The 25,305-nt window shown below is 45.0% G+C and overlaps 3 protein-coding genes across 9 annotated transcripts in view; 1 reads left to right on the plus strand and 2 right to left on the minus strand.

The window, feature by feature from the left end:
- Positions 1 to 360: 360 nt before the first annotated feature.
- Positions 361 to 5,023, minus strand: TMOD4 (tropomodulin 4). Its single transcript, XM_024570434.3, has 10 exons — positions 4,872 to 5,023; positions 3,688 to 3,852; positions 3,322 to 3,478; positions 2,905 to 3,021; positions 2,303 to 2,392; positions 1,991 to 2,121; positions 1,789 to 1,896; positions 1,267 to 1,410; positions 869 to 1,013; positions 361 to 477 (listed from the first exon to the last, which is right to left on the minus strand). Exons 2-10 carry the CDS (start codon positions 3,808 to 3,810, stop codon positions 455 to 457), a joined length of 1,038 nt encoding a protein of 345 aa, XP_024426202.2. The 5' UTR covers positions 3,811 to 3,852; positions 4,872 to 5,023; the 3' UTR covers positions 361 to 454.
- Positions 5,024 to 5,412: 389 nt separating this feature from the next.
- VPS72 (vacuolar protein sorting 72 homolog) lies at positions 5,413 to 17,209 on the minus strand. The gene is made up of 6 exons (XM_024570385.4): positions 16,981 to 17,209; positions 13,212 to 13,364; positions 12,921 to 13,035; positions 12,366 to 12,542; positions 6,320 to 6,464; positions 5,413 to 5,981 (listed from the first exon to the last, which is right to left on the minus strand). The coding sequence occupies exons 1-6, from the start codon at positions 17,095 to 17,097 to the stop codon at positions 5,606 to 5,608; spliced, it is 1,083 nt and encodes a 360-aa protein (XP_024426153.2). The 5' UTR covers positions 17,098 to 17,209; the 3' UTR covers positions 5,413 to 5,605.
- Positions 17,210 to 20,556: 3,347 nt separating this feature from the next.
- PIP5K1A (phosphatidylinositol-4-phosphate 5-kinase type 1 alpha) overlaps positions 20,557 to 25,305 on the plus strand; it is a 41,261-nt gene continuing 36,512 nt past the window's right edge. For all 7 annotated transcript variants that reach the window (XM_024570697.3, XM_045203345.3, XM_045203343.3 and 4 more), the window contains exon 1: positions 20,557 to 21,075. In XM_024570697.3, coding sequence (XP_024426465.1) covers positions 20,997 to 21,075 — 79 coding nt within the window. In that variant the 5' untranslated portion in view covers positions 20,557 to 20,996. The remainder of the gene's footprint in view (positions 21,076 to 25,305) is intronic.

A 25,305-nucleotide genomic window follows, 5' to 3' on the forward strand; every position in this document is an offset into this window, starting at 1 on the left:
CTGTCAGAAAGAGGTCTTTGCCCTTCATGGTGTCTGCCTTCTTTCCTACCTCTACTCAAAGTCCTTTCCTCCTTCAAATCACATAAGGGTTGTGGGTAGAAATTGGAGTGGGGACAGGCCTGACCACATCTGGAAACAGGGCTGAGGCTAAGTATCCTGTGAAAGTAGAAGAGACTAAAGGCATTGGCAGAGTTATGGGGAACACCAAGGGAGGGAGCTCCCCCACCTCTTCCTAGTAACTTGAACCTCCCTGCCTGTTGATCCCCAGAGTATAAATAATCCCCTGATGAACTGGCAGTAACCCTTGGGTGTTAGCGCCAAGGTTTCCACTCCAAAGCCCAAGGAAGGAGGCAGGCAGGGTGGACAGAAGGACCTTTATTTACAGGGAAGGGGGACAGATGAGGATTTAAGCATTCAGGGCTCCCAGCTATTGATGGTAAAGGCAAAGGTAGTGTCATCTCTTTTTTTGCTGGCGACCTGTAAAGGAGGAAAAGTAAATACAAGATTTGTCCCATCTTTTGCTTTCTGCAAAGGTGGTCTTCTTCCCAGTTCTTTGGCTAGACTTGTAAAGAGGTAATGTCTTAGGCCACCAAACATGTTCACGCCACATTAATAAAAGAAGAGATGATACAACAAAAATACTATGCTTCTAAACAGGTATGTCTAGCTTCCTTTCCACTTTTCTACAGGTATAGATTTGGGGCAGGGGACTTTTCTCTACTTTCGGACCACTTAGAGTATTTGAATTTCTCATTCGAATATCGCTTGGGCGGCACCCCCAGCTGTTAGTAAGTCCCCTTCAGGACTGTCCATCAGCTTCTGCACCTACTTGACCCTCCTTCCCAACATCATGTCTGCAGTTACTCACGTAGTTCGTTGTTCCGGGTCATGGCCTGGGCTGCCCGAGCTCGTGGCCCCTGCTGTGTAAAATGGTAGCCGAAGCGGACGATGGAGGGACACTGTTCGAGCACTGTGGCCATCTCCATCTCCACTGCATCCCCAGGCCACTGGCGCTGGGGGAGGGAGAGATGAAAGCTGTCAGCCACTCTCTGGGTTGTTCACTGCTCCAGACCACCCACCCTTTGGGATGTCAGTGAGGCTTGTTTCTCTAAAGTGGGTGATGAGAGGTACTGATTTGGCTGCCCTCATAGGGACAATGAAAAGAAATCAACAAGATCAGATGAGATCCTGACCCAGTGGCTGCCTCAGGGAGGAGACTCAGGAAGCATTAGCTGAATGCAAACCCCAAGGGAAGGAAATGCTGACCTGGTTGTCTACACGGAGCTCAGTGAGCGTGGCATTTTCCCGAACTGCCTTCAGCACAGCCATGAGCCCTGTGCTGCTAATGAAGTTGGATTCAATGTTCAGGCTCTGGAGGCTACGATTCTCACGCAACATGTCAGCCACCACCTGGGTAGCAGGGACTTGGGTTAGGATTAGGGGCCAGTTTCACAGATGACTGAGGAGAGAGAATGGGAGCAGGAGGGAAACACAGCTCTTTGAGATGAGTCCTTGGGGAGCTGTAGGTGGAGCTAGAGGGAGACAGAAGTGAGGGTAGGTAGCAGGGAGATTAAGTGTACAGTAGAGTTGAGGTGAGGCAGAGAGGGTTGTGGCTCTTTGGGAAGATGATCTGAGGGTTTCAGAGCTGTGAGCCTTAGGAGTCTCCAGCAGGGCTACCCTAGGAGAGCATGAGGAGAATAGCACCCCCAGCACAGCCCTTTATGACAACCCTGCCAGGGAAGCATATCCGGTTATGGGGAGAGGGCTAGGGATGTCAACCAGCCTTACATTGGCAATTGGGTCGCCACTCCTCGTGGCCACCAGACTGAGGCTCCGGACATGGGTATTTGTCTTCATGGCCTCACACAGTTCAGTTAGCTTGGGTATTGGGATGTCCTGTTAGAGCAGAACAGGAGCAGATGGTGAGCCAAGGAACTCCCATGTCAGCAGTTATCCAAGTGTTATTATTTGGAGGATGGGGGTCAAATACCTGTATATTATTGAGGTTCACCTCCTCCAGCTCCTTGTCGTTGCTTTGCACACGCTTTAGTATCTCCTCGATGTTTGTGGGATTTGGGGGCTCGTCTGGCACTGGCTTATACTTGTCAGGCTGCACCACACCTGTGGGTGAGAGCAGGAAGGAAACCCCACATCCTCCACAACCTCCTCCCTGTTGGTTCTATTATCACTTACGCACATGCCCCCTCCCAGATTCACCTGTTTCATCCTTTGCTACCTTTCCTCAGACTCTGGGACTGCCTGGGGCCAAGAGCCCTGGGGCCACGCTCTCAAACACACTCACTGCTAATGCCTTCGGTGTTGCAGATTTCTCCACTGCAGAGGGCATCATAGTATTGCTTGTTGCTCATCAGTGTGTACATGCCCAGAATTGCTGGAAAGAGGAAGCAGAGGGGGGACACAGAATGAGAAGAAGGGATTTGTTCCAAGCCACCCCTGCCACCTCATTCTGACTCTGTTGCATTTTTTAAGCTTGACCTCTTCCACTCTTCCAAAGAGGTTCCCCTTCCCTTGGCCCCAGGGGTTCTTTCTGTAAACTGCTTAAGGCAGTGGTTTTTAAAACTTTGTGAGAGAGCTAAAGAAAGGTCCCTAAGGAGCCACTAGAGGGTGAGGAAGTCTGTCCAACTTCCTCCTGTTTTCAGCCAGAATAGTTCTACTTTTACTTGCTTTATAATCCCTGTAAAATGTCCTTGAGATGTTAACTTATTTAATTAAAAAAAACCACAAATGAATGACTAACATAAATAAGAAAAATTAAAACCCGTTACCTGAGGCTTTCTCAAACATTCATGTCCTGGTTCAGGGCCTTCCCTACTAACCCCATACCATGAATAGGAGCTCCTGCCCCTGATCTTACCACCCTCCTCAACTTCCCCAGCTGCCTACCTGCAATATCACACATTTCAGCATCTGTGGCATTGGCCAGTGCCGCCTCCAGCTCAGGCTCCAGAGTGATCTGCTCCTCTGGTGGAATTTCCCTTTTGGGCTGAATATAGGGTTTCCCTGATGGGGAGAGGAAGGGTGATTCAGGTAGAGGCCATTTCTCCTAAGATCCTGGCCTCCAGCTTCCTTTCCTTCTCTGGGAGGTTTTGGAATGCTGGGTCACTAGGGGACAATAAAAAGCCTGAATCCTCTACAAGCTCAGGGCTCCTGAGTCCCCTATCTTTTATAAGAGCTGAAGAGTGCAAGTTTGCATGCAGGTATCAGGGCAGTGGAGTTCCTGAGCTGGCAGGGAAGCTGGAGCAGGAACATGTGAGAGAGAGCCATGTGTTGTGGGAGGCATGGATGGTAGGGTGTCCATACCCTTCTTCTCGCCTGTGAAGGGCACCAAGTCATCTCGCTCTTTGACCTCTAGTGCTTGCTGCTCCAGGTACTGCAAGAGAGCCTCTCGGTCCAATGGCCCCGTTGGGCTCTTCTTTGTCTGGTCACGTTGTCTTAGTCCAGCTGGCAGGAGCATGTTCTTAGGGATGAGTTTTGGGGAGCAAGTCAGACCTCCCTTCTGATGTGAGGCACCTCCACGGCTCCCTAAAACATCTCCAGATACCTGTTCCTGGGCCCTCTTGGGACTCCAGGCCCTGTAGGTAGCCCCGGTCTCAGCCACCCAGGGCCCTGCACCCTTCCCCAAATGCCTGGGGACTGCCCCTGGTTCCTTCGTTCTGGAGCCCCTACCTCGGGGTCCATTTCCTGTAGCTCACAGTCCAGCTTCTCTAGCTCCTCAGGGCTCAAGGTCCGTAGGATCTCATCTTCATCTATGTCTCTGTATTTCTCCAGTTCCTTCAGATACGATGACATGATGGCCCCCACCCCCTCCCCACAGTGTGGCACTCACAGAGCCTGAGGAACATGGGAAAGTGGTTGGACAACGGAAAGACCTATAGAGACAAACACAGTAGGGACACAAAGAGACCAGCCAGGGAGCAGAACAATGAACTGGGTGCCTTAATGTTAGAAATCTAGATGGGCAAGGGACGATGGGGGAAAGTTAGGTTGTTTGGTTAGAACCAGAGCTTCCTTCTTCCTGCTTCCCCAGCTTCCAACCAGTCTGGATAAGGATCACAGGCATCCAGGCTGGATGTGTCTGCCCACTGTACGACAGAGAAATCCTTCCCCTATAACTTCGCCAGTCGGGCCTCTTGACCTAGCACAGCTGCCGGGAGCCCTGCCAACACAGGTGGCCCCCTGGCCCAGTTCCTATTGAAAGAAAAGGGGGAGGTGGGCAGAGAGCTTCAGGGATATTCCTCCTCTCTGCCCCATAATCCAGTCTTTTCCCCAAACTGGCTTAAGAAAGCAAGGATTGGGGTTGTGGACAAAAAAACAGTTCTCTTACTCCACACTCATTTCTTCTTTTATTGTGGGGGATCAAGATTTCACTTTCTACATTTGCTAAAATTCTAAAATCCTAAGGGAAACCAGGGCGCAGAGAAGCTGGGGGAGCAGGCACTTCCAGGTTGGGGGAAGGGTGGTATGGCCTCAGGAGAAAGGGCTGAGTCCCCATAATTTGTCCCTGGCTTTGGACAGGAAGGTGACACCAGACCAATGGGTGAAAAATGCCTTCTAAATGGGATAAAGTTTCTTTAAAAACAGTGGATTAAATTTGCACAATCTTTTACAATATAAAAAATACATCCAAGCTACACATACACACCATGCTGAATATGAAAGAGGCAGAAAGTGTGCGATATTTACATTGACAATGTAAACTACACAGTTAAGGGATATGACGGACAGTGGCAGAAACTTACATTGAGTGACACAGACAGAGACAGACTTTGTATTATTCCCAGTAGGAGCCATTTCCCAGAGCCATCTCCCACCAGGCTCTGATCCATGAGCCCCCTGCCTTCCCCACCTACCAGTCCCGATGGCCACTTCCCTCCTCACTTCCCCTCTGTTGGTCAGTCTGTCTGTTCTACTGGAGGACTGTCCCTGCAGCAGGAGGAGCCCAGTGCCCAGTGCCGGGGGAAAGGGTGGGGGAACAGTGAGCTCAGCATTTTATTATTTTAGCTCTGGCCAGGTGGGGGGTAGTGGGAGGTCACATATACACAGCCCCCATACCCTGCCCAGCCCTGGGAGCCTCTAGTGGCCACCAACAGCCATGACACCTCCTCCCTTTTCCTTCACGCAAGCTTAGGTCCTGGAAATCGGAGTTCTATGAGAATCAGATAGATCCTACTTCCTTGGTGCCTGCTGTGTTCAAAGCAGTGACTGTAAGGTGATACAAAAGTTGAGTGTAAGGATTTTGTTTCGTGTCTAATTTTAAAGTGTTTATAATCTAGAGGAACAAATACTTGACGATTTTAAAAGGGCAGCTGTTAAACAAATATGAAGACCCATATATACTCAGGCATTCACAAATACTCATTGCTCCCAACCCTAGATTAGACATCAGACAAAAGGGATCTTTCTATTTTATTGGATTAAAAAACACAAACAAAACCAGTAGGAACTAGGGGAAAAAATGGTGAAAGAAATATAGAAAAGGGCTGGGCAAAGATTAGAGATAACAAAGGGAGAAATGCCGAGTGGAGGGGGGACACTGAGAGCCCAAGTCAGGCAGGAAAGAGATTTCTAAGGAACAGACATCTCTTCATTTGATGATGATTTTCTGGCGCAAGGCTCGGGGCCCAGAGCCAGGGAGGGGCTCAGGAGGTGGTGGGCCTGGGCCCAGGGCGGAGGCAGTGGGTGGCAGTCCATGGGCAGTGATGTACTTCTTGTAGGCCTCACGGATGATCTTGAAGGCTCGAGCAGTGGCGTAGGGTATGTCTGTAACAGGGTCCCGGTACAGGGCTGGACGATGAGTCACCGGGCAGACCTCCCGAACAGGGACCTTTGGGGGCCGCGCTTGGGGAAACCATTCTTCAAATGTCGCATCATCACTAAAAGTGATGAAGGTACGTGAGCAGCGAGCAGGAGGGATGAGGGGTCCGGGTCCAGCACGGGGAGCCGTGGGAGCAGGATCAAGTCTGAGGGAAAAGACAGAAAAACACAAAGAGCTGAAACAGAAAACGAGAGATAAAGAGATCAGAGAGATGAGGAAAGAGGAGGAGGCAGAGTGATGGTGACATTCTGAGAGAATCTATTAAGTGACAGATGGAAAAAGAAAGCTGGGCTGGATGGCAAACAGAAAGAGGGAGAAAAGAGGCTACAAGGGAAAGAGATAGGGAGCTGAAGGGGTGAGGAATCTGAAACATATGGAAGTGTCAGTGAGAGCCGTGTGAGGAAAGCAAGGGAGATAGGGTTCTGAAAATAAAGCTGAGAAGGGAGAAACCTCTCTTCTCTTTCCCCCTAGAGAGTCACTCACCCTTCCACATCGACATTCTCTTCTTTAGGGCCCGGCTCCCCCACCAGCGGCACTGTCACCGAATGATAGGTGATTGTAGGCCCAGGGCACTTCCGCTTCTTGTGAACCTGCTTCTTTTTGTCAGCCTCGAGCCGCTCATATGTTTCTTCAAGGTCAAAAGAAGGAAGGAGAAGATGGTCAGGTCCCCCTCTTCCCACACCACAGTTCTGTCCTACAATCTCTCAATTATCTTCCTGGCTGTCTAGTCACTGCCTACCAAGCCCATTATGAAAGTCCTCTAGGATCCTCTAGCATCTCCCATCTTAAATGTTTTCTGCTTGCCTCTCTTGAAATTCTCTTTGCTCACCATTTCTCAAGTCTGTTTGGCTCCTCACCCACCCAGAACTGTAGGACTTCAGAGTTGGAAGGGTCCCTCTGAGGAGGAGCCTGCTCAATTCTCCACATACTCCCCACAACTGCCCTGTCAACTCGCTCCCATCCCAGGCAGCACATTACATCTTTAGGCATCTCAAGTCATTAGAGTTCTTTCCTATTTTGAGCTGAAATAGGAAAGTGTCTGATAACACTGTTTTTTGGGGTTTTTTTTTTTACCTTTTAAGGCCACAGAGAACAGAATCCAATGTCTTCCACATGACGTCCTTTAAGTGGTTAAAATCAGTGTCCGTGTGTCTCCAGGCTGATCTCAACACCCATCCCACTGAACCATTCCTCATGCAATAATGGCTCTGAGTCACTCCCTCCTTTTGCCACCCCAGGGCCTAGGACACTCTTCTGTTACTGTGCTTATCACAGTCTATGGCAGAGGTTGCAAGCTGGCAGCCCACTTAAGTATTTTGTTTGATCTGCACTGTCTTTTAAAGAAAAATTTGACCTGGCTGGTGTAGCGCAGTGAACCAAAATGTTGCCGGTTCAATTCCCAGTCAGGGCACATGCCTGGGTTCTGGGTCAGGTCCCCAGTAGGGGGCATGTGAGACGCAACCACACATTGATGTTTCTCTTCCTCTCTTTCTCCTTCCCTCCCCCTCTCTCTAAAAATAAATAAATACAATCTTTAAAAAAAAAGAGAGAAAAATTTGAATTAGTTGTTGACATTTAAAAATTAGACAAATTAGACAATTACTTTAAATACAGAGATTTCTGGTGTCTCTTAAAAAATAATAAGAATATCTGGCAACCCTGGGTCTGCATTCTCACATGCAGCTGAGCTGAATAATTGCTCCTTTCAGGCACACCTCTCTGCTACACCACAGTCCCCCTGGCCGGACCCTATGACACTGCTCTATGGCAGTTCACTGTTGCTATATATGTCTCCTCCTATGGGCAATGACTGTGGCTCATGTTACCTACAAATTAAGATTTTTTAATTTACTTTTAGAGAGAGGGGAAGGGAGAGAGATGTAGAGGGAGAGAAACATTGATATGTGAGAGAAACAGCAATCGGTTGCCTCTCACACACCCCCAACTGGGGACTTGGCCTGCAACCCAGGCATGTGCCCTGACCAGAATCGAACTGGTGACCTTCCAGATTGCAGGCCGGCACTCAATCCACTGAGCCACAGCAGCCAGGACATCATACTACCTATGAATTATCAAGTCGTGCAGCATTCCACACATTATAGGCACTCAGTAAATATTTGTCAATGCATACACAGATGAAAATATTCCTGGTTCCTTTCCTCTGAATTAACTCCAAATTTCTGTTTCCTTGTTAACGTGGGTACTGTGAACACAAACCTCTAGATAAACTCTAACAAGAACAGTCCTCTAGAAACCCCTCAAGTAACTTAATGTCTTGTGTACTCAAATTCTGGCTGATAATATTGTTTTCTTTCCCTGGAGCCAACCTCCCAACCCTCCTTCTCTTGAACACTTCCTTGTACTCTTGGAACTACTGCTCTATAATCAGCCAACTCATTTACAACCTCCCTCACCGAGCATTCCTTTCACAACCTGCCTTACCAGAAACCTACCACCTACTGAGGCCACCACACTCCCTGCAGCCCTCTGGTAGAGGCTGCTCATCCTCTCACATCCCACGCAAGATATGCCTGGGTCCTACTGAGCCCCACACTGCAGCTTTCAGATCACTGTTCTTCTACCCACCTACACACTCCCTTCTCTTCTGAGACCTGAGCCCACAATCCAGCTTACCTTCTCTCCTTCTTAGTCACAGTCACCCCCTCACTCATGGAAGACTCTGGTAATGGTTCCCAACTCCTGTCATCTCAGTCACCCTAGTAACTTCAAAGTACACACAGGCAGCCCCTTCAACACCACACCCCTAGTTTCTTTACAACCTCAACTCTCTCTTTTTTAAAAAGACTTTACTTATTTTTTAGAGAGGAGAAGGGAGGGAGAAAGAGAGGGAGAGAAACATCAATGTGTGGTTGCCTCTCACACCCCTCCACCAGGGACCTGGCCCGCAACCCAGGCATGTGCCCTGACCAGGAATCGAACCAGCAACCCTTTGGTTCATAGGCCAGCACTCAGTCCACTGAGCCACACCAGTCAGGGCTACAACCTCATCTTTTAACAACCTTCTTGTTCATGATACATTAGTTACTGCATTCTACCATAGCCTAGACTTTGTCAATGCCTGAAACTGCCCCAGCTCTGAAATAATTCAAAACCATACATCCAGGTTCTGACCACAATATCCTATCCTTCAGGTCTGTTTGCTCCACTACCCTACAGGTACCTCTGTTCTTCTGCTTCTTCAGTACCTATTGTACATGGGTTCTCCTCATTCTATGAGCCCCTTCCAGCCTTTGTTTTCCTTTTTATTTTTTAGACTTTATTTATTTTTAGAGAGGGGAAGGGAAAGAGAAAGGGAGAGAAACATCAATGTATGGTCACCTCTCACACACCCCCCCACCAGGGACCTGGCCTGCAACCCAGGCATGTGCCCTGACCAGCAATCGAACCAGCTACCCTTTGGTTCACAGACCAGCACTCAATCCACTGAGCCACACCAGCCAGGGCTTGTTTTCCTTTTTAAATGGGGCTCAGATTCCTCAATCTATCATTTTAGTCATTCTTTGTCAATGCAAACTCCCACACCCAGACCTGGATTACTGAGTGCTATTAGAGAAACATTATACAACCTAGTCAAAGGAACCACCACAGATTCATGGTCTCAAACTTCAACAGACCCCCAACACTAGCAGATGATCCTAACTCTACAATACTTAAAACACTGTTCACTCTCCTCAAGCTTCCAACTCTACCGCCAGCACCTGACAGATGATAGTGCCTAAGGGACATCAGATGGAAACCACTGCAATGTCCTGCTCTGGATTTACAAACCTACAGCTATAAGCCACCCACCCTCCCTTCCTGTTAACTTTGGCCAATTCTTCCACTCGTGCTTTAGCCCCACCACCTTTCCCCCGCTTCACCCCCACTGCTCCAAAAACCTTCACTATTAACTACCTTCACTATTCACTATTTCTTTCTTCTCTAATTAAACTCAGCTGCATCTCACCAAATACACAGCTCTTCCATCTTTGAAGAAGAAAAAAAAAAACAGGAACAAACTCTGTCTTGACCCCAGACACCCTGCCCCCCACCATAGCTTCTAGTGCCTCTCCTACCCTTCATAGCCAAACTTAAAAAGTTTGGCTTCCCAACAAATTTCAAAATGGTTTGGTACTCAAAAAGATGACCCTAAGGTCATCTCTGAACTCCATGTGACCAAAACCAATGGGCACTTCTCAGTTTTCCTTTTAACTGGCATTTCATAAGCATTCAGCAGTTACTACTCTCTTTGGGAACATCCTCTTTCCTTGGCATTCTTAAGACAAACTCTCCTGGAGTCCTCCAACTCTCTGGCCACACCATAGGTTTTTCTCTAAGTTCCTCCTTTTGTATAAGACCATTACATTTCACGTGCAGCTGCTATAGCTCAGTGGATTGAGTGTGGGCACGAGAACCAAAGGGTTACGGATTTGATTCCATTTGGAGCAAATGCCTGGGTTGCAGGCCAGGTCCCCTGTAGGGGGTGCACAAGAGGCAACCATGCATTGATGTTTCTCTCCCTCTTTCTCCCTCCTTTCCCCCTCTCTAAAAAAATAAATTAAAAAAGAAAGACCATTATGTTTCACTTATTTTTTTTGATTTTATATATTTATTTTTAGAGAGTGGGGAGGGAGGGAGAGAGGGAGATTGATTGGTTGCCTCTCACATGCCCCTAACTGGGGACCTGGCCCGCAATCCAGGCGTATGCCCTGACTGGGAATTGAACCAGTGACCATTTGGTTTGCAGGAGGATGCCCATCCCACTGAGCTACACCAGTCAGGGGAGACCATTACATTTTAGTCTTTATAGGACTCTCTTGGGCCTGCCTTCTCTTCTCACTCTATGCTTTCTCCAATGTCATCAATTACTACCATATTCTAAATACTTCCAAATGTATATTTCTGGCCCAGAACTCTTGTTTGAGTACCAAATTTGTGTGTTTAACTGACCTCCCTGCACTGCATAAATTGCTCACAAACGCTTCAAATTCATCATGTTCAAAAGTGGACTTACTGCTGAACCTGCCCCTCTGGGCTGGCCTACGTCAGCTACTGATGTCAGAGGCCTGGGAGTCACTCTCCTGACAGTGGCCTGAACCAATCAAGGTAGTTAAAGAATGCAGATTGTAATCAGGGACATCGAGGTGACCTCATTGTTTGTGAAGGTTCTCAGTCATTTATGCTTGACTGATAAAGATTATATTTCTTGCCCTGACTGGTGTGGCTCAGTTGATTGGATGTTGTCCCACAAGGTGAGGGGTCGCTGGTTCAATTATCAGTGAAGGCACATGCCTGGATTGCAGGTCCAGTCCCAGCCGGGTTATGTGAGAGGCAGCCAATCAATGTTTCTCTACCTCTCTTTCTCCCTCCCTCCCCCCTCTCTAAAAATAAATACATAAAATCTTATAACAAAAAAAGATTTCTCATTTTTAAGCCAATATGATGGGAAAAAAAAGTCATGAGAACACACCTTGGAGATGTTGGAAAGGAACTAAATTTTTTCTCAATCACTGTGGTCTTTGCAGTTTAGTTGTCTAAATTTCAAAACTATCATTAAACTGGAATGGCTGGGATCCCAGATAGTCTGGGTAAACAATCTTCCACTCCATAGTGAAATCACATTTGGGTTATGTATTTTCAGTTATGTATGCTTGTCAAAGAAAAAGAGAGAGCCCTGGCTGGTGTACCTCGGTGGAGCGCGGGCCTGCACACCAAAAGCTTGAGGGTTCAATTCCCAGTCAGGGCACATGCCTGAATTGTGGGCCAGGTCCTCATTGGGGGGCTCAGGAGAGGCAAGCATACATTGATGTTTCTCTCCCTCTCTTTCTCCTTCCCTTCCTCTCTCTCTCAAAAATTAAAATCTTTGAAAAAAAGAGAGAGAGAGAAAGATTCAGAGAAAGGGAGAAAATTAACAAATTAATATTGTAGGTGATTCTACCAGTTACTTCCCTATTTCATTCAATGAAAGTATGACCCAGAGTGAGCATATGAAATCTGCTGTCCCCTCTATTTCTCGTGTACCCTCTTATGATTTGAGACTCACCATATAAAGAAATGTATGTTTTTGTACAATATAAAATTATACATGATTGTGTACCCAATAGCAATAAACTGAAGAGATTTTAAAAACTTTTTACTTTAGAGCAATTTATCTCATGGACTGCTTCTACTGAATTTTTAATTCTCCTGGTCCTTAAAATAGACATTACCAACCCAAATGTCAACAAAGAAAGCAAGATGAGAGTAAGTTATTTACCTGCAGTCTTACAGCAACTGAACAGCAGAACTAGCATTTGAACTCAGTTTTACACAACCCTTATTTTATACCAGAGTACCTCAATATTACTTGTTCTTCAGAGACTTTATAACTCCCTAGTTCTTTGTTCCTAATCTTTTATTATCCCCAGTTCTTTCTCCTGATTCCCTTCTCCCAAATCTCCACCTTTCCAGTTCTTTGGATCCTCCAGGCCTCAGCTTTTCTCATGCTCCTCAGCCCTTCTACCCACTGTTCTCAAAACCATACACTGACCCAGTGAACGTAAGTTGAGCTCCTCTGTGATCTTGGCCTCCCTGAGCAGCTCCTCCTGGGTCAGTGGCCGCTCGCAGTGGGGCCCCTTTCGCCGCCGTGACTGGCCCTGCCTTTCCTGTACCCTCAGGAATGTTTGTCGTGTATGTTCAGCTGTAGACTGACGCATGGACTTCCGACCTGGGAAGGATATCAGAAAGGAAGAAATCTTTGACTTCATGTCTACCTCCTTTATTATTTTTTTAATTTTAAAGCTTTTTTTTGGAAATCATTTCAAACTTACAAAAAAGTTGTAGTACAAAGAGCACCCATGTATGCTTTACCCAGATCACTGTTAATATTTTGTCCCATCTGCATTGTATGTTATATAATTTATTTTTTCTGAATAATCAGTTAAGTTGCAGACACCATGACTCTCCATCCCTAAATACTTCAGTGTATATTTCCTAAGAATAAGGATTTTCCTTATAAAACAGTTAGCAACTTCAGCAAAGTTGACACTGATACTTTTATCATCATATTCCAGTTTTGTCAATTGACCCAAACATCCCCACTCACTGTCAGAGCCATCATCCTGTAGCTCTAGAGGTAGCAGTGCCTTCTCTTCTCGGGACTTCTGAGAGCTACCAGCTGGGGTGCTGGCCTTTCGAGGCCTCAAGCTCTTGAGAGGCTCCTGGGGACAGATTGGAATCAGACACCAAGGAACAGAGGGATAAGGAGAAAGGAGATGAGAATCTTGAGAGAAAACTAGCTCTGTAGGAAACGGGATTGGTACAGGGAGTACTAGGACCTGATGAAAGGGAAAATAGGAATTAGGGAAGTCCAAGAAAACCAGGACTTCCCCAGTACCTTATAGGCTTTGGTGACTACTCGGCGCTTCCTTCTTGGCTCTTCTGCTTCTCCATCACTGGATGGTTCATCCCCCTCATCAATGTCAAAGTCAGAGTCTACCTCATCCTCTGTGTCTGACTGGTCCCCTTGATATTCATCATCTCCTGATTCCTGAGGACATAGGGAGATGCGGTTCTTGCTGGCATCATAGTCATTAATGTCCCTCCAGGAAGAACAGAATCTCTTTGCTTTCTTGATAGGGTTGCCCCACTCTCCTTCCCAACCCAGCCATTCATTTTCCTCCGGAAAGAAACCTTCCTAGCTGATGGCGTTTAGCTCCAGCACCACCCCTTCCAACATCAACTGACCTGTTTTTTACATATAGCACACCATGTTAAGAGGTGGGGTACAAAAGGGTATGTTTTGGTCTGTACCTTCAGGGGTCTTACAGTCTAGTAGAGGGCAGAACATAAATATAAAAGGAAGTTTTAATACAAGGCAACATATAAAGTACCAGATGGCAATAACACGTTACAGGTGTTCAGAGGAAGCCATACTTGCTATGGACTGGTGACCAAGGAAGTTTTAAATTTCAGACTTTATTCCTTTGAATTAATGGTTGGCAAACTTTTTCTGTAAAGAGCCAGATTAAAACAGGTAATGAGCCAGATTTGTCCAGTAGTTTGTAGTGTACAGACTCCTGCTTTAGACTGTTAAAAAGTGAAGAGAACTTGAGCCACAGTTTAAAATACTGGTAGTATTTAGACAGACAAGAGGAAAGGGGGAATTATGGGTAGACAGAGTAGCAGGAACAAAGCAGAAGGAGGACTGTGTATAGCATGTTTATGGAATAAAGATTTGGACCCAAGTAAAGCAGAGCTTTATCTCTGGCAAGAAGTCTTCCTAGCTGACTGTATTTGGCTCCAAAACAGCCTCCTTCCAACATTAACTGATGCCCTATAGGGCTATATGATTTGAAAAGAATCGATCGATCTATCGAGAAACTTAAGTGTCAGGTTAATAATGTTTTGACTTTATTTTGCAGGCCAGTGGTTCTCAATGCTCTCCTTACTTGTCCCAGCATTAATAATCATTGTTGAAGTAAACTAAAGTTACTGAGAAATGTCTTACTCTTCAGGTGTGTTGGGACAGAAAAACAGTTGGGTATTACTACTACTGTATTTAGCCATGCGTAACATGCACTTTTTTGCCCAAGTTTTTGAGGGAAAAATAAGGATGCACATTATACATGGGTAGTACTAATTCCGTGTCTATATAAATGTCTTTAATTCTTTTATTTAGGCTTATGCGTTAAAAGTGTAACTCTAGAAAGCAATAATATCCATATGTTCAAAATGCTAAAATTCCGTTATAATACAAAAAACAAGTATCTAAATATAACTAATAATTGAATTAAAAAATTAAAACAAAAGTTTTTTTCCTGAAAGTTTGGGCCAAAACCATGGATGTACATTATACACGGGAGTGCATTCATTATACACTGCAAAAATCCAGGCTGTTCAGTGGGGAGCCACTGAAGATTTGATGGGAGAGGAAAACTGCGCACAGGGGGTGTTGTACAAACTGGAGGTGATTAGACGGGCTGGAGTAGAGGACATGGAGTACAGCCTAGACCTGAAGTGATGCAGATTAGGGTTAGGATGGCAGCCACGTTGGAAAGGAAAGGGCAAAGATGCACTAGGGGCAGAGGAGTTGACTGGGTGGGTGTGGCACCTGAAACATGTGGCTCTCCCTTCAATCAGTGATGCAGACTAATGGGCTAATCTTGGTACACACATTGCCAAGGCAAGCAAATGACAGAGACAGTTGACACTCCAAGCCTGCCAGAGTTCTATCTTGCACCGATGACCATCATTTCCTCCCAAATGTTTGTGAAAGACAGCCTGGGAACGTATTAATCCCCTCAGCTCTAAACTGGTATTAAGTCATATCACCAGAGGGAAGTAGTTCAACGACGCATTAGGTTAGTGCCCAATCAAAATGCTTTCACTAAGTTATGGATTTACTACCATTCCTTTGGCTTTTATTGAGGGCCATTAATAGACATGACTAGATAAGAAAATGTTTTCATATCATCTACCAAGCCCCTGTTATTTTATATATCTTATACATTAGGAGGTGATTTTCCCTAGGATTTAATGTTGAACAAGTTTTGTCTCTCTTAAAGAACTTATATACTTCTTTCTTACTTAAAAAAAGAAAGGATTTGATTGCCAGGATTCTTACAGCTGAATTTAATATCAATTGCCATTACCATTTATGCATAGGCTCCTGGTACAGTTACTTCTGATCTGTCTCTATTTTTACTGTTCCTACTTTTTGTTTATATCGTAAGCCTCTTTAAGTCCTTTTTGGAAGCATGACGGGTACATATTAAATAATGACTCGTAAAATGACAGGAATAGGATAATGGCTTTTGGAAGAGGGATGAGAAAGTTCTATTTTAAACTAGCTGGTTAGGGTTGTGTAAGTAATGACTCCCAATCAGTCGCCAAGTCCTGTGGACTCTACTGCCTTAATTACTCTTGAACCCTCCTGTCCATGATTCCCTACACCCACGGCCCCCCTCAAACTATTCTCTTCATTACAGAGTGATCCTTCTAAACTGTCAATTCGACCATCCTCTCAATCCTCTGGATGAAGAGCAAAACTCCTTAACCCTACCATAGATCACAAAGCCCTGCATGTTCTGGCCCATGTCTGTTCCCTTCGAGCTCACCCATCTTTATTCTCCTTTAGGTCTGGAGAATGAGAGCAGATGTGCAGGTCCCGGACCAGGATCGGGGCCTTTACACATTCTGCCCCACCCCCTTGGTGGACTACCGTTCTCCTCCCCCAGCCCCCAATTCTGCTGCTCTTCATCCAGTTAAGGCCTACCTTTCATACTGTCCTCCGCTTGAACATGTATGTCCCTGTGGATACCCATCCAACTATCAACTCTGGCTCCCAAGTGTTACCATAGCACCCTATGCTCACCACTTATTTTACTCACACATTTTAAAGTGTTAACCCAGCTAGCTCCCCACTGGGGTCTGAAATACATAGCGACAAAGTAATGTTTTTAATATTGTTTTGCTAGAGCCTATCCCTGTGCATGGCTTGCTCTAGGTGCTCAACACATATTTAAAGAATGGATAGATTCCTTCGATACAAATTTAACAAATGTCAACCCAATCCAGACACTGGACTAGGCACTGGATACATACTGTTGAGCAAACCAGACCACCTCTAACCCTACAGAGCTTACAAACTAATATGAAAATATAAAGCAAGCAAATCAAATCTAATTACAAAGTGAAATGTTCTATGAATATAATAAATGAGGACAGTTTTTCGGACAGTCAAGGAAGGATTATCTAAGGAGATGTTTACACTGATATTTGAAAGCTAAAAAAGGGTAGGCTAAGCCCCTCTATTTTGGGGAGTGGACCAACGCGTATAGACCGCGTGACGACGATGGGCCTCACGCGTGCTAGACGACAGGTGTGCGGTGACATATGCAACTAAAGAAACCTAGAGAAACAGTAGATTTCTGCCATACTGTGGGGTGCTCCCACAGAGCTTCCCTACCCCTGCCTCGTCCAGAGCTCTCTCCCTTCTAGGACTCCCCTGTATCTCCCCCGCTCCCCACGACTCGCCCACCCAGTCTTGAGTTTTCAACTGCCAAGACTCCTCTCTATTCCCCGCCCCCTTCTTTGTCCGAGGTTTTTCCCTTCGGGACTCCTCTTAGCATCTTTCCCTCCCTCTTTCTGGGCCCGGCTCTTGCCTCCGTGAAACCCCCATAAGTCGTCTGGTAGAATTCATCTTCCTCCTCTGCCTCCAGGAGCCCAGAAAGCCGATTCCCCGCGGTCTTCCGGGGCGCCCGGCCACCAGCCAAACTCATGTCGCCTACCGAGGCTGCGCGGCCACCAGCAGCCCCTCACCCTGCGCGGTTCTCGGAGCTCGGCGCTCCACACCATTACCTGCGGGTGGCAGGCGACGGCGGAAGCCGGTAGTCTACAGGCAGAAGTAGCGGAGCGTCGAGGGGCTCCTAGTCCCGCCCCCTAAACCGGCTTTTCTCTTCAGCCCCGCCCACTCCTACACAAACACTACCCGCAAGCTCCCTGCCCTGACTTGTGCAGACCTGGCTTGTGATGATTGGACTCGTGACACTACCCTACTATCTTAAGTCCAGAATTTGAGTATCAACACATTTTCATTTAGAAGAGGCCAGTCTTTCTTTGCTCCAGTTCATTTTTCATTTTGCTAACCAACAGGAACCTTTCTAAAAACCCAGACTTCATCACTCTTCTGCTCAAATATCATCAATGGCTCCCTATCATCTACAGGATAAAGTCCAAAATCTTTGAGGCAGAATGGTAGTATAGTTAAGAGCAGAGCCTTAGAACTAACCAGACCTGAGTTGGGGTTTGAACTTAGAGGTTCTAGCTGTGTGACTTTGGGCGGGTGCTGTACCTCTGTGAATCTCAGTTTTCTGATCTGTAAAGTGGGGGCCAATAATAATACTTACTTCTGAAGGTTGTTGAGAAGGATGAGAGATATAATTCTTGCAAACTGCTTTGTGCTGTATTTAGTATGCAGAGAGACATTTAATAGGTGATAACTACTATTAACATAGCACTCAAGAGCCTTCATAATTTAGCCTCTCCCTGCCTTTTTACCCTCACTTCCTGACACATCATCCTATTCTAGCATCACTCCTTAATGCCCGATTCTCTGTCATGCATCCACACTGTTCTTTCTCCTTAGAATCCCTTTCCTTTCTTGTCTATCTGGAAAAATTCTAATTCTATAGGAGAGTGAAGTCTTTTTGCACACCCATTCCTCTCTTCCCAGCACAGTTCTCATAACCGTGGAGATCACGCCTCCTTTATTCTTTAGAATAGTCCCAATTTCAAATAGTCTGTGATATTGTCAAGCATCTGCGACAATGTTTCCTCCCATTTTTAAAAATATTTTTTAAAATATAGGTGTCAAGCCACAGTGCTTGTATATACTCTATGATGGCACCTATTACGTTTTTTTTCTAATGATTTATGTGTCTGCCTCTCTCATTACTCTGTGATCTTTTTGAGGACAGGGAGTTTATCTTCATCTGTATATACCAAGAACCCTCATAGTGCCTGGGACATCGATGGGGCTAATGTAAATTCAGTGAATGAATTAATGAATGACTAGTTGAATGAATTAGGTACCCATCCTCTTATTTTGCTTCAACATCGATCTTGCTAGTCCCTAGCCCCTCCATTCTGGCTTTAGGAACTGTTGTAAGACATGAAGTTCACTTTAATAAAGCAGTGTGTGTGTGCACTATGTCCTTCAAATCTGTATATGTGACCCTATTTTGAGATCACCATATTGCCTCCCCTTTTCCAAAGTCCATATTAATGAACTCCCTTTTCCATTTCCTTGGAGGCACCAAGCCAACATGTCCTGTTCTGCTCCTACTTCCACACCCTGCAATGTCATTGAAGTTCTGCTATGCCAGGAATGTTACTGGGCAACAGCGGCTCCATGACTCAAAGCACTCCAGCGATTGAGTGGGAGCAGGAGCAGAGACAATATTTAGGGAGAAAAGATGGGAGACACCACTAGCCCACCTTTTTGAATTTTGCCTTCATCCATTCATATATTCAGGAGACATGTATTGAGCACCTACTCCGTGCGAGGCACTATTTCAGCTCCTTGAGATATAAACACAGATAAGATGTAATCTTTGCCCTGAAATGTTCACAGTCTTATGAGGGAAACAAACAAGTAAACAGAATGACATAACACAAGGTAGTAGGATAACAGTAGCCATTTTCTGGTCCCCAAAGGAGAAAAAAGACCCATAAGAAGCTGCAAAATAGGGACTTCTTCTGGCACAACTGAAATCAAATTCATAGATCAAATCCCAGGGAGAAAACTCCCTGTTTGACATACTGCCATAGTGAATCAACGATTGGTCTATTTCCAGTTTTAAAATCAGAAACAGCTTTACCTCTGCAGCTGAGTTCTAAAATAACTCAAGAAATGGCAGCAACTCCATATCTTATATGGGAACAAGGATAATTTATTCGGCAAATATTTGTTGAATATCTATAAGCCAAATCCTATGCTAGACAGTGTGTCCCCACCTGTCTAGCTTTTGTACTGTTTAGTTCGGTGGTGGTGGGGTGTAGGTATAGGCCATCATAAAATACTTCAGTGTTACACAACTCCATTGCTATGGAATTAGAAATGCAGTTCAGTCATTGGAAGTTTGCCCAGCCTTCAATATCCAAGTGAAGATGAATAAATAATCCAGCAGGTGGCAGCAGGGAAACAATTATTTTAGATCTTGAGAGGTGGGTGGAAGGCAGTAAGTGGTCAGTGCCTTGGGATATTCTCTGGAGTCAGGTCCTAGGTTCCTTTTTGAGAACCCAGAAAGAATCTGGATAGAGGATAACCAGGCCATCCTGGGGGCTACCAAACCTAGGATTTTTTCCCATTCTTCTTCATTTATTCATTCCACAAATAATTATTGAGGCTCTACTATGTACAAAGTCACATCACCGAAGTAGCTGAAGATGCAAGAGTGAACCGAATACAGTGGTTGCTCTCCAGCAGCAGTTCGGTCTCTTTAGAGAAAGACAGGTCTTCAAATCCCTACCAGAGTTCACAATCTTCAGAGTACTTTGTTAAGAGCAGGGTGAGTACTAAGACTAGACTTTAAAGGAGAGTTTCTCTGTGTGTGTCCACGCCCTTTGGAGCATAGATAACAGAGGCTAAGGGCTTGGATCGTGGGAAGACTGTGATACGGTCTCAACACTTTCCTTGTCTCTTTTGACATGCTTTCATGCATTTATCAAATATTTTCTGAACTCCATCACTGTGCCCCGCATTGCGCTTGAGGCAAACAAAGTGTAGATCTGTTTCGAATGTCAGAGAAAGGCAAGACATGCACGAGCGTTAAACTAAATAGTAAACAAGGCAGTGGAGCCGGAAGTATATTTGGTGGCATGTTATGGTTTATTATATTCGATTGCTTCAAGTCCCTGACTTTACACTAGAGCGTCTGTCGGGAGCTCTTCTCTGGGATGTAAAATTGAGAGGGACCACTGAGCCAACTCAGAACGAGCTCAGGTAACGCTACTCAGTTCTTTCGAAGAGCGAAATTAAATTGACCCCAACGAGCCACCGTAGGGACTGTCAGCCTTCCTAGGCGCTTAAGTATTCAACCCAGGATTCGTTAGGCCGTGAAGTACCTACATCATGTGACCATTAGTAGCCTCTCGATTGGCTTTGCTCCTCTCAGACCCTCCCCCCTCGCATTGTGTGGGATGGAACGCTAGGTTGGGCGCATGCGCAAAGTCCGGACTTCGCTGGCCACCGGGAGTGGAGCTGTGGAGTTGGGCCATAAACAGGCTGTGGCTACGAGGAGGGGTGGGGGTTGGCGTTCGCTCTGCCCGGACTTCTCACGCCCCCTCATTGTTTTAGGTGTGGTTAGGTCCGGACAGGGGTTCTCGGCAGCCGGCTTGAACGTACCCCGTTGTGAAAGGTAAAAATAGCTCCCGCAGAAAGCGGTTAAAGTTGCGGAGAGGGTGCGAAACGTGGATTGTCCCCATGCCAGCCAAGTGGTGCGGCCCTGAGCTGGTCCAGGAGCCTGCCCGACGTGTCTGAGAGAGGCCCCGGAGGGGGTGGGAAGGTGACGGTCAGAACGCGGTTTCTGGGAAGAGACGTGGGGAAGATTCGACTCCGAGAAGAGGAAGAGCCCTATTGAAAGGCAGTGAGGCCGCTGAGGGGGAGGGGGCTGCCAAGATGGCGTCTGCCTCTGGGACATCAGCGGTGGGGTTTTCATCCGTGGATCCCGGGATTCCTGCCTGCACCTCGTCTTCAGGTAATCAGGGCGGGGCGTGGAGAGGGGGTTGGTGACGGCTGTGCGGTGGGAGCAAGAGCGAGACTTGGAAGGTTACCTGTAGCTGGGATGCCCTAAGAGTTGCCGGTAAGAACAGAGGGCTGGGCTTCTAAGTAGCCGGTCTTCCTGAGCGGGCAGGGGAGTCTGAGGAAAAGATGGATTTGATTGAGAAAAGGGAAGCTGTCAGAAACGTTGGCTGTCTTGGAGGAGACCGAGTTGAGGACTAAGAAGTAGGGTCAGGAAATGGTGGGGGGGCATCAGAGGAACGGCAGGGAAACCAAAGGAAGTAGAGGAAAGGAAAGGAGTCCTTACAAGTAGAGAGGAAATTACTTAGTATGAGAGGCAGGTAGAATCCAAGAAGATTGTGAGATTAATTGAAAATATGAAAGAGAAGCCATGGGACTTAAACGGTATTGAAGAGTGATGGGACGATTTTGATTGCTGAGGAGTTTAGGGAATTGTGAATTTTATTGGGGGTGGGAGTTAATGGAGACGTCTTTTTTTCTTGGAAACTGCCCTTAATGCGTAATTCTTTCTCACTTGGTGCCCCCGCCCTCCCCCTCCCCCACGCGCGCGCTCGCAGATACATATTTTATCAAACATACTGCCTGGATGACTTCTATTTGTAGACTGACCAACTTCGGGAAGGAATGGAAAGTATTGAAGGGAGCCTGAGGAATGTGGAAATAAGAGTTAAAATACCCTAAAAATATGTGGAGATGGTGGAGTGATGGAGTCTTGTTTGAGTTGCAGTAGAGGCCGACAGGGGTGATGCTGGGAGTTAGGCCTGAGGAGGATGGAGTTGGCAGGGTGGCTCTGAGTGCTGTGGGGGGAATATTGCATAATAGGAAATAGACTGGGAGAATGCTGGGGCCTATCAGGAAATTGGCACTTGGAGAATGGAGCCAGGGACTATTGAAAATTGAGGGAGGGCTGAGGAGTCCACAAGAGAAGCAACAGATTGTGTGTAGGAGGGAAAATGTGTGGTGTTGGGATGCGGTGGGGGAGTTTGAGTCAGAAACTGTTTAGAGCTTCCATCAGAAATGTCTGGTCCACAGTGACTGTTGCCTGGACACCGAACAGGAGGAGCTACCAGATGTTGAATGCGGAACTTGGGATGTTGACATTTCCCGGGCCCTAGGTTTGAATCCTTGCCATTTTGAATTGGCTAAATAGAGAGTTCCACCTTTTATATTCCAGCTCAAATGAGCTGATACTGGTCACAAATATTTTCTTCATAAGCTGCAGTTTTATTTATGTACATCTATTTTTAGTTTCTTGAGAGGTGATTTTTGCTTTTCCTGTGAAAGCACTAGAGAGCCAAAACAAGTCACGTTGCATCTAAGTGTGAAAAAGGATAAAGTAAAAATGACAGGTTTTTTATTATTATTATTATTATATAGGTCCATAATTTAAAACCCCTTTCCGCCCTCCTCCAGTGCAAGAAAGAAGAATGGTCACATGTAGTCCTTAAACTTCTTAACTATCAAGTCAGGTATTTTCTCTATTAGAAATAGGGTTAATCTTTTTTTTTAACCAGGTTAATCTTAAAAGCTATGTGTTTATACCCCAGATTTTGACTCGGCCCCCAGCTCATGGAAGTATTGGTCAGGTGGACAAATTTAGGAGTAAAAGGAAGTATTCCTTTGTCACTTATTGATACATCTTCCTTTTCTTCCAATCTCTACTACTACTTGAGTCCCATCTTTTTTAGATGTCACTATTTGATATTTTTGTATGTTTTTTATGTTTTCTGCCAGATCCTAGGGCTAGCAGTTAGTAAGTCAGATTGTATAAATGTTTTTCCTACTGTGTTTTCACCAGTCACACATTGTGTTTCAGTGGACTTTACAGCATCTTGATTCTGATATAATAATACAGTATCTGAAGTCAAGGTGTAAAAATACCCAAAATAAGTAACTTTAGATTCTTTCCTTAATAGAACTTTTGTTTCTTACACCCACCTTTTCTACTTCTTTGGCAAATATTGAAACAGTTGGATTAAGAAATTAAGAAAAATTCTGTTCGTAAGTATTCCTGAAAATAAAGGATTATTCTGTGCAAATACACAAGGTTGACTTTTTGTGTATTTGTATGTTCGCTTAGCTTTGTGCTTAGTAAATTTAATTTAGTAGAATATTTCATTTCAAGGATATGTTTTTTAAGAGTATAGGATGTTTGATTCTGATGCTAAGGAAGCTACAAAGAATTTTTGTTGTTGATTAGGAGAGACTGGTGCTCTGTCTGGATGGTACCTGAAGAAGTAGGACATTGGGAGGAATAAGTGATGGTTTATGATTTCCTAAATTGTTAAGATCTAGGAGGCTAGCTTTGTAGAAATTCCAAGAAGGGGTGTGTGTGGTGTGTTTTAACCACCCTAAGACCAATTTATTGTTCTTAGATGTTTTGCTGAACTCACTTAAATTTTGATGAAACTCTGAATCTTAAAACTAAAAGCAAATTCTCTGGCGTTGTTGAAAATGGATACAAAGTAAGAAATGTCAGGATTTAGGGTAGATTGATGTTTTAAATAAGCCCCTCATAACCTTTGGAGGCTCAGGTTAGGAAGGACAGGTTTAGAACAGTTGTCCCCGTCTAGAATATTTTGCCATTAAGCCAGAGTTGGTCTTTCATGCTGCTACAAGTGACATACCAAGGTTAGAGCAAACCATACTCTAGTGATGTTTGACACCTTTTCTCATTGGAGTAATTAACCATGTTTGGAATTTGGGGGAAGCAGTTACAAATGAATGTCAGCTTACAGCAGCCATCATATTTTTTAAAAGTATATTTGATTGATTATGCTATTATAGTTATTCCAATTTTTCCCCTTTGCCCCCTTCTACCTGGTAATCCCCCCTTCCCTCCAGCAATTACCCCCCTTAGTTCATGTCCATGGGTCACATATATAAGTTCTTTGGCTTCTCCATTTCCCATACTATTCTTAACCTCCCTGTCTATTTTGTACCTACCAATTATGCTTCTAAATCCCTGTACCTTTTCCCCCATTCTCCCCTTCCCCCCTCTCAGCAGATAACCCTCCATGTGATCTCCATTTCTATGATTCTGTTCCTGTTCTAGTTGTTTGCTTAGTCTGTTTTTGTTTTCTTAGATTCAGTTGTTGATAGCTGTTTGTCGTCATTTTACTGTTCATAGTTTTAATTTTTTTCTTAAATAAGTCTCTAACATTTCATATAATAAGGGCTTGGTGATGATGGACTCCTTTAGCTTTACTTTGTCTGGGAAGCACTTTATCTGCCCTTCAATTTTAAATGATAGCTTGCTGTGTAGGGTAATCTTGGATGTAGGTCCTTGCTTTTCATCACTTTGAATACTTACGGGTTGTTAATAAAAAGTGATGTAGTTTGCCATCTAGTTTCAGTTGTTTGGTAGGTAAAGGAAATTTATTCCTTCTCTTCCTCCTCCCTCCCCCAATCCTCATTGTTAGGACAGTGGCTGCACCACCTAAAAAATAAAATCAGCCCTGGTAAAGTGCTGTTGACAGCGTGACCATCTGTTACACTAGCATAGAGAGGGCCTGTTTCTCTATTTGTAGTTTGACTAGTCTGTCAGGGGCTTGAAATTCAGCCACTGAATCCCCTTTTTACTACAATGAAGGCAGTAAAGTATTTCTGTTTTAGAGAATTGATTTGAAGTTAGTAGAGGAGTTAGAAAGTAAAGTTAGAACATGAAGGTGTACACTGCTCCCCTGAAATAAGAACTGTGTGATAAAATCACATGTGACTCCCCAAGAAAACGTACTTGAAACCTTAGAAGATATGAACCAGTAACTTCTTTTGCTTCAGACTAGAACATTTTTGAGATTATTATCATTTACATATATGATTTTATCATAAGCATGATGATTTGGAGGTAAATACATGATTTTTTTCCTTCCTCTTTTTTCTTAACTACTAAGGGAAACCTCAGAGGACAGAGTATTGATTCTGGTGGCTTTGTTTTACTCAGCAGGGCCCTACCAGTAAATTATGCTGTAATCTGATAACTCCAAAAAGTAGGGATTTTGTTGAGGGTTTTTGTTTGTTTTCTTTGTATACAGTGTACGCTGTTTATAGGCTGAACCCTTTCCCTTCAATTCTTCTATACTAGTGAGAAGTAATGCCACTTAAGCCAATTTACTGCAATGAGTAAACTGAAATTAGGAAATGTAAAGATAGAACAAAATGTCAAGTAGTCACTGCGTACATTTGG

This window comes from Desmodus rotundus, chromosome 12, assembly GCF_022682495.2.
Source record: "Desmodus rotundus isolate HL8 chromosome 12, HLdesRot8A.1, whole genome shotgun sequence".
Lineage (NCBI taxonomy): Eukaryota > Metazoa > Chordata > Mammalia > Chiroptera > Phyllostomidae > Desmodus > Desmodus rotundus.